We start from the raw sequence: 8,955 nt of genomic DNA on the forward strand, positions 1-8,955 counted from the left end.
TTCACAGATGTGACAAACTTAAAATAAAAAAATACTAATAACATATTTTAAAAAGTGGAGTCATTTCTAAAAGTGCACTTTCCTATTCTGTTGACCTAGTTTTGCTAAATCCAGGAAGTTGAGGTTGCCATTACTTATTGATTCGAAATAGTTCCAACTTGGTGAAAAGACAACCCCGCAGTTAAGAGAGAACATCAGTCCGCTTTTTTCCTACTGAATTTAATTTAGCTACAAAGTTGTGTCTTCGTTGAGTTCTGCAACCTTGCAAAGGGAAATAGAGCCGTTATAATTAGTTGGTAAACTATAACGTTACATTCAAGTTAGTTATGGCTGATATGGATGCGGGCTGCTTTGAAAATCTGAAGGGTTACGTCAAGACCCTAAAAGGAATTATTCTCATCGCAGAAATAGTAAGTTTGTTCCATATCACTGTTATAGCCAGAGACTCACACAAAGAGTGCTGTAAATTAGCCTACATTTACTGCAATAGGAGGGTTATTCTTGGGCTGCGGTAATATTTTTTTTAAATACACTTTTTTTTACAAGAATAAATATATTTTCTGAACACCTCACAACATTAAGTACATATTAAACCTTCAAGAAAACACATAATTTTCTTTACAACCTTTTTTTGAGTAAACATTCCAGTTCTGATTGATAGAAATACATAACATCTATAAAATGCCATTTAAGGCGATATAAATGTCACGTTCTGACCTTTATCTTCCTTTGTTTTGTCTTTAGTTAGTATGGTCAGGGCGTGAGTTGGGGTGGGCGGTTCTATGTTGTCTGTTTCTATGTGGGGTTTTCTAGTTTGGCCTGATATGGTTCTCAATCAGAGGCAGGTGTTTTGTGTTGTCTCTGATTGGGAACCATATTTAGGTAGTCTGTTTTGTATTGTGGGTTGTTGTCTATGTCTATCTGTAAGTTGTCTGTGTCTGCACTTTTCATATATAGCTTCACGTTCGTTTTGTTGTTTTTGTAAGTTTGTTTAGTGTTCTTCGTCTTCATTATAATAAATAGAGAAGATGTATTCAAACCACGCTGCGCTTTGGTCCGATCCTTACTCCTCCTCAGACGAGGAGGATTACGACGAACATGACAATAAATCAACGTTTTCACTGATTATGACAGAAACAACAAACTAGGTATGATTTATTCTATAAATGTCTAGTATACTTTTACAACCTTTGCTTTGAGTAGAAATTCCAGTTTTGATTTGATAGAAATACATAAAATGTCAAATATTGCATTTAAAGATGACTGATTCAGTGATTGTCGCAGAAAAAAGTGAAAATATGCATTTATTTGCAATAACTGTAAAGAAATGTTAATTCTATTTACAATTTGTTCTATATGAAGTTAGACAATGTTTACAATCTTCCATTGTATGCCAAATCAAAGTTTGCATTTTTAGTGCAACAGTTCCACATTTTAAAGTAGTTACAAGGCACAACAGTCATTTATTTATACGTCTCTAATTTAATAGCAACGAGGCCCCTTCCAATCATTTTGTCACGCCCTGACCATAGTTTGTTTCTATGTTTTGTTTGGTCAGGGTGTGATATGAGTGGGCATTCTATGTTGTATGTCTAGTTTGTCTGTTTCTATGTGTTTGGCCTGATTTGGTTCTCAATCAGAGGCAGGTGTTAGTCGTTGTCTCTGATTGGGAGCCATATTTAGGTAGCCTGTTTTGTATTGTGGGTTGTGGGTGATTGTTCCTGTGTTTGTGGGCATGTTACGGGACTGTTTCGTCTTCATTCGTTTGTCGGTTTATTGTTTTGGTTCTTGTTTCAAGTATTCTTATTAAAATGGATACTCACCACGCTGCATCTTGGTCTTCCTCTCTTTCGTCCGACGAAGAACGTTACACATTTTCTCTTTTGGCTTTGCTGAAGTTTTTCTTTGTCATCCTGATAAGGAAATGTGTTTTAATAAATGATTAGAATATTACACTCCTGAAACCATAAGTCTGAAATTGATTAGCCATATGATTGTATGAAATTAATTTGAATCATTAGATTATTATAATGCATTTATGTAAGTGTTAGAATCATTCGATTATTATAATACTGTGGGATGGTTTTAGTCAGGGGAATAATAATATATCCTGGAGTATAGTTCTTAGTCAGAATCAATGTTTTGGGGACAATGTGTCTAGTATTTTGATAACAGACTGTCTGTCTGAGCCAGATTCGGGGCCAACCTTGGCTGGGACACTGAGAACTTCCCAGGTCTCTCCCTATCTTAGGGGAGGGCAGGAAGACACTATTCTCATGGACTCCCCTAAACTTTTTTTCGCGGGCAGATTTGATGGTTTGTGTGGAAGTATGTGTGTCACTATAAATTTAAGGTCTTTGTACTGTGCACGGCAGAACGTTCCGTGAATAAACGTTTAACTATGGTAGGCTGGGCCTCTGTTTTATTTCTATCAGTATCATACAAATCCTGATAGCGCAGACTGAGTAATTAAATTGAATTGGTTAATGAACAGGAGAACTTCATTCTCATATCACATCCCCAGACAAGCTGAATGGTACCATCTCTGGCACACAGCATTCTATCTACAGTATTAAAATATAAAACAGGGTTACGTTTATTTACATGTGAATTACAGTTTTGGAATTCCCAAATTCTGTTACATGATTTTGCTATTAGGAACATTTTCTAATTTAATTGGATTTTTGTTCAATTGCTAAATTGACTTTAAATGACATGCATTTGACCACAACCCTGACAGAAGCACACATAACTGAGGTGTTAATCATCGTTGAGTATTCAGGCAATATAAATCATGTAGTAATAGAGGCATACATTTGCAAAAAACGTATGTGTTGATTTAAAAGGTATCACACATCAGTGTTGTAATATTAAACATTACAATAATGGCAGTCTTTGAAATCCAAATCAGTTTAATCGTCACTTGTGCCTGTCACGTTCTGACCATAGTTCTTATGTGTTTTGCTTGTTTTAGTGTTGGTCAGGACGTGAGCTGGGTGGGCATTCTATGTTGTGTGTCTAGTTTGTCTGTTTCTATGTTTGGCCTAATATGGTTCTCAATCAGAGGCAGGTGTGTTGTGTTGTCTCTGATTGGGAATCATATAGGTGGCTTGTTTTGTGTTGGGGTTTGTGGGTGGTTATCCCTGTCTCTGTGTTTTCTCTGCACCAGATAGGGCTGTATCGGTAAGCCACGTTTGTTATTTTGTAAGTGTTCACTGTTTAATCGTCATTATTAAATCATGTTGAACACGAGCTACGCTGCGTCTTGGTCCGATCCCTGCTACACCTCTTCAGACGAAGAGGAGTAAGGCTGCCGTTACAGTGCCAGACACAACGTGTGTACCTATTACAGTAAATTGCTGTCATAGTATGTATTTAGTATCTCTCATAGTAGAATAATAAAATTGAGTAAATGGCATTTGATGTATTTCTATAAAGTCAAAACTGGAATTTCTCCTCAAATCAAAGGTTGTAAAAGTATGCCAGACATTTATAGAATAAATCATACCTAGTTTAATGTTTCTGTGACAAATGGGGAATTAGTTATTGATTTATATTGTTTTAAATGGCATTTGATAGATTTTATGTATTTCTGTCAAGTCAAAACTGGAATTTTTCCTCAAAACAAAGGTTGTAGAAGTATGCTAGACATTTATAGAATAAACAATATCTATTTTAATGTATTTGTGACACTCAATTCATTCGTTATTGATTTCTACAATTTGAAATGGCTTTTGGCGAATGTCTGTTGAATGTCCAAACGTGTGAATATAAAACCAACTTTACCTGATTTTAAATAAAAAAATGCTTTCAATTCAGAATTTTAACATAAATCTAATCTTCTTGGGATTGTCCTTAATATTTCAGACTGAGCTCAGAAAACATTACATTTATATTTATTCATCTTTGCCATATTATTTAACAAATATTGTCATGTGACGGGGTTGAAACTAGGGTGACAGGGTTGAATACAGTAACGGTGTTGAAGAGACACATCGGTTTCCATATAAACTAGTTTAGTTTACTATCGAAATCCCTCCAAGACTTACCCCGAAACATTGCATTTCATTGTATGCAATGAAATGTAATAAGGACATTTCAAATATTTAGAATAATCTGCCCTACATTTGATAGGCCTATAGCAGTAAATATTGAAACAAATAAAAACACATCAGGCATTAGAGTAATGAATAACATTCAACAGGTTTCATCAGAAAAGTTTGTGTCATCAAACTGTAGGAACATGTTCCAAGGACATTTAGAATGTTAGAACAGCTGTAACTACAGCACTAGTGTCAGCATGACGATCCTTCTCCTCAGGAGCACCATATTCACTCTTTCATGGTTTTCTTCCTGAGAGTCTGGCCCACACGTCTCTCTCAATCTCTACAGTACGTCGCAGGATGTCACACGCTGTGGGTGTGGAATCATCTCAAGGACTTCATCAAACGGATACCAGTGGATGTCGTCTCGAAGTCCATAAAAATCTGTTTGGTCCAACACGATGCATACATTTCACTTGTACACTCATTTCATCCGTGCCGAAGTTGATGCCTGGATAAAGGTCATCATCGTTTTCCACTACACACCACTGCCCAAGAACACCTGGATTTCCCCACTGGATTTCATCCACGGGTTGTGGATTTCCCCACTGGATTTCATCCACGGGTTGTGGATTTCCCCACTGGATTTCATCCACGGGTTGTGGATTTTCCTCATTGGCTGGCTGTTCTGGAGCAGCCAGGCCCTTCTGCCTGAAACTGAAGTGCTGTGTGTTAAAGCATGTACAGATTACATCCTTTGTTGAACAAATGCAGCTGACATCACCAGACATCAGCTCATCAGGAGCAAGGGTGATGACCTGGTGTATTCTCATGATGGAGAGCACCGCTTTTATCGGGCTTGGCATCACCTCCATCGCACGATCAACATCGGCACTCTTCACAAGGTGTTTGTCTCATGGAGGGTCAACTTCCTCAGTGCTCCTTTCCTCTCCATGCTTCTTTTGTATGCTGTTCTATGTTTACATTTATAACACTGGTCTCTCTCACGTACATCACTGATCTTGTTCTTTTTCTCTGCCTCAACATTTATTTTCCATCTCTGACGCTCTCTCTCAAGGTATTTTCTGGGTCAGCATTTTGACGTGATCGACACTGCGTTTCTCTTTCTGCTGCTGATGTGGGTGCCATCATTCCCTAGATGTTTCAATGGATAACGTTAAATCAAATATTCTTAGAATATATACATGTATACACTATAATCCTTAAGTCATTTAGGATCTAGAGCCACTTACAGGAACAACTGAAGTTAAGAGCATTACCCAACTCTCCTACCACTAGGCTACCTGCCTTAAAATATATTTTGTGTTCACATGGAACACATTACAGCATGTTTTATAAGTAAATATAAACAAGATGCGACCTTGGCGTGATCCTGGACAACACCCTGTCGTTCTCAACTAACATCAAGGCGGTGGCCCGTTCCTGTAGGTTCATGCTCTACAACATYCGCAGAGTACGACCCTGCCTCACACAGGAAGCGGCGCAGGTCCTAATCCAGGCACTTGTCATCTCCCGTCTGGATTACTGCAACTCACTGTTGGCTGGGCTCCCTGCCTGTGCCATTAAACCCCTACAACTCATCCAGAACGCCGCAGCCCGTCTGGTGTTCAACCTTCCCAAGTTCTCTCACGTCACGTCAGTTGAAGCTCGCATCCGCTACAAGACCATGGTGCTTGCCTACGGAGCTGTGAGGGGAACGGCACCTCCGTACCTCCAGGCTCTGATCAGGCCCTACACCCAAACAAGGGCACTGCGTTCATCCACCTCTGGCCTGCTCGCCTCCCTACCTCTGAGGAAGTACAGTTCCCGCTCAGCCCAGTCAAAACTGTTCGCTGCTCTGGCCCCCCAATGGTGGAACAAACTCCCTCACGACGCCAGGACAGCGGAGTCAATCACCACCTTCCGGAGACACCTGAAACCCCACCTCTTTAAGGAATACCTAGGATAGGATAAAGTAATCCTTCTCACCCCCCCCTCCCCCCTTAAAAGATTTAGATGCACTATTGTAAAGTGGCTGTTCCACTGGATGTCATAAGGTGAATGCACCAATTTGTAAGTCGCTCTGGATAAGAGCGTCTGCTAAATGACTTAAATGTAAAATGTAAATGTAAGATATAATGTATAATATATTGAATAATGCAATTGTTTAGATGCAATATTCATAAATAAAGTAAATAACTCAACCCTGTCACAGGTTTACTACCCCTTTACAATGAAACATGTGATGGGGTTGAATTTGACGGGATTTCGTTTTTTTTGGCTCAAAATGGCCTCTGCTCCTCGTGTTGAAGGACAGGAGACCACATGGTGTGCATGAAATTAATAGATTGTATATCTTTATGGGTTAAAGTATAATTTAGATAAGTACTAGTTTTCCAACTTTATTTCAAATTGGTCAGCTTGACGATCCCCAACTGACTTTAAAAAACAACAAAATACAGATATAAAAGAATGTGATTACTTGCCTGTTTCTGTACCATGCAGTTGAAAATTGTTGAATGTCACTTCCTGTTAATGATGGCACATAAGGCTGGAGTGACCATTTTCTTGTCGGGGTTTGGTTGTTGTGACGGGGTTGAGTGTAGACTGAGGGACAGAGCTAAATTGTGTGATTTTAATCAGTAATCATGCATTTTTTAAACAAAATACTTTCTCAACAAAAGAACACAAATATATGTTTGCATTAATGGCAAATGTTATTCATTATATGCACATTTTAATATTAATTTCCCAAGTAAAAAATTAAGTGAAATGCCTGGGGGACATGACACAATTCTGAGTGTCAGTTAAACAATAAAAAAATAAATAATAATAAAGTTTAAATTAATGCTATATTTATTTCAATTCATTATAATGGACATTTCAATGTATATACAAAATCTTAAAAAATGTCATTTTGGTGACCCAATACTTGAAATATAATATAAAAAGTCAGAGGGACTGAAATATTACCCGAGCCCAAGAACGACCCAGGAGCAGCCAAACTATGAATGGAAGGTCTGTTGTAGAAATAGAATATCATTCCCTAGAATAGACCAATATGATGACATATTACTTTGTGTTGATACCTTATTACACTATTTCTGCAACGTATACAGATCTATGAGTATGTCCATGATGCTATACCATTGATTTGTTCATAGTATGATAAAAAAAATTGGGCCATTTTAAATCTTTGAGACAGTTGTGTCTCAAAGGGTTCTACCTGTAATGGGTTCTACCTGTAATGAAAAATGGTTATCCTATGGGGACATCTGCAGAACCCTTTTGGAACCCTTTTTCTAAGAGTGTACTATGTTTGTTGTGGTTTCGTGTGATTTGGGACAGCTTTGAGTGTTTGTTTACTTCGTTGCTTCACCACAGGGTCTTTAACCACACATAGACTGTGTGGGTGTGTTTATTGTGTCCTGTTGTAAGATGTTAATGTGAGTGTGAGTGTGTGATTTGGCAGTTAGGGTGTCTGTCCATTTGACTGTGCTGCCCCTTGGTCTCACTTAGACTGGGCCTTGGAGTAGAAGGCTATCATGGATAGCATATGGGTCAAAAGTCAACCGGCATATTGCCTTCCTTTGATTAATATGACTCTGAGATGACAGTTCCTATCACTGCTGATCTGCGGTCTGGGATGAGTTTTAATCAAGCCATTCAACCAGAACTGCTAATTCAAATGGAAGAGCCGAATTTGGAGCCTAATTGTCAGTTTGTTGTAAACTACAGCGAGACTTCTCAAAGGATTCCTGGATACGTAGTAGTGATTTCCTTAAAAGGAAATGCTGTGAATAACATCCCAAGGTCAAGTAATTAGGCTACAGATGCATTGAGCCAAAAAGCTATTTTTGTGTACCACAGATTTGGCATTTGCTAAGTACCTTTATTAACATTTTGCACCAAATATTTCCACGCAGGCTGTTTTTTCCCTCCTCTTCCTCTCTCTCTCGCACTCTCCTTTCCCCCATATCATTTTTTTATCCTTTTCTTTCAGCTCATCAGTCTCACCATCCTAATCTGCTATACGCTGTCATCTTATGTAGGTTATTATGGAGTGGCCATCTGTGAGATGGTCTCCGCCATCATCTTCTTTGTCGTCTTCATGATGGAAATGGACAAGTCCATTCAGGTGGTCAACTGGGTCTGGAGTGTGAGTACAGTATATGTTCACACACACACACACACACACACACACACACACACACACACACACACACACACACAGAAAGAGAGACACAAAGAGAAAAAGAAACACAGACATAAATTATAGATACATTCATAAAAACAAACAGTAACACAAGGACATTCCAAGTGCATATAGAAGGACAATCATTCACTAATGTTAGTCTCCTCCTACCAGGATCTGTTGCGTGCTTCTACTGGTACAGCCATGTACCTCATCTCCTCTCTGATGGCTCTGATTAGTGGAACAAAGGATGGCGCCCGTATTGCCGGAGGGGTGAGTCAAATGTCTAACCAGCCTGAGATTTTTTAACAGATACAAATGAAAGCATCTCAAATTTCTTACTTCTTCAGCTTTCAAATCCTTCAGCCCAATTCATCACTGAAAAGTAGACTTTGGTGGTTAGATTATGTTTAGATTAAATGTTATTCCATTCCCTTAGGTGTTTGGCCTGCTGGCTGGGATCCTGTTTGCCTATGATGTCTGCACCATCATCCTTGTCATCAAGAGCAGCAGATAGGATACAGCAGTGCCTACTGGTGGGTATTTTGGATAAGGCTGCATGCAGCTTTGCTATGAACTACAGTTTGGACTTTGACATTTTCTCACCTAATTTCCTTTGTTCTATTCCCTGCTTTGTTTCCAGATGACAACGTTTAAGCACTGGAAGATAAACCCCAATTTAGCCAATTAAATAAAATGACATTTGTGCAGGACGAG

General features: G+C 38.7%; 1 protein-coding gene across 1 annotated transcript; it reads left to right on the forward strand.

Annotated features, from left to right (window-relative positions):
* Positions 1-326: 326 nt before the first annotated feature.
* LOC111976297 (proteolipid protein 2-like) lies at positions 327-8,755 on the forward strand. Its single transcript, XM_024005089.2, has 4 exons — positions 327-410; positions 8,047-8,202; positions 8,413-8,511; positions 8,678-8,755. The coding sequence occupies exons 1-4, from the start codon at positions 327-329 to the stop codon at positions 8,753-8,755; spliced, it is 417 nt and encodes a 138-aa protein (XP_023860857.1).
* The last annotated feature ends 200 nt before the right edge of the window (positions 8,756-8,955 follow it).

The sequence above is a fragment of the Salvelinus sp. IW2-2015 genome, linkage group LG17 (assembly GCF_002910315.2).
Source record: "Salvelinus sp. IW2-2015 linkage group LG17, ASM291031v2, whole genome shotgun sequence".
Lineage (NCBI taxonomy): Eukaryota > Metazoa > Chordata > Actinopteri > Salmoniformes > Salmonidae > Salvelinus > Salvelinus sp. IW2-2015.

Bases quoted from the DNA above. Each gene is read 5' to 3' on its own strand.
- LOC111976297 (XM_024005089.2), top strand. From the start codon at position 327: ATGGCTGATATGGATGCGGGCTGCTTTGAAAATCTGAAGGGTTACGTC. The intron at 8,203-8,412 runs GTGAGTACAGTA...TCCTCCTACCAG, and splicing joins TGGTCAACTGGGTCTGGAGT to GATCTGTTGCGTGCTTCTAC. The intron at 8,512-8,677 runs GTGAGTCAAATG...CCATTCCCTTAG, and splicing joins GCGCCCGTATTGCCGGAGGG to GTGTTTGGCCTGCTGGCTGG.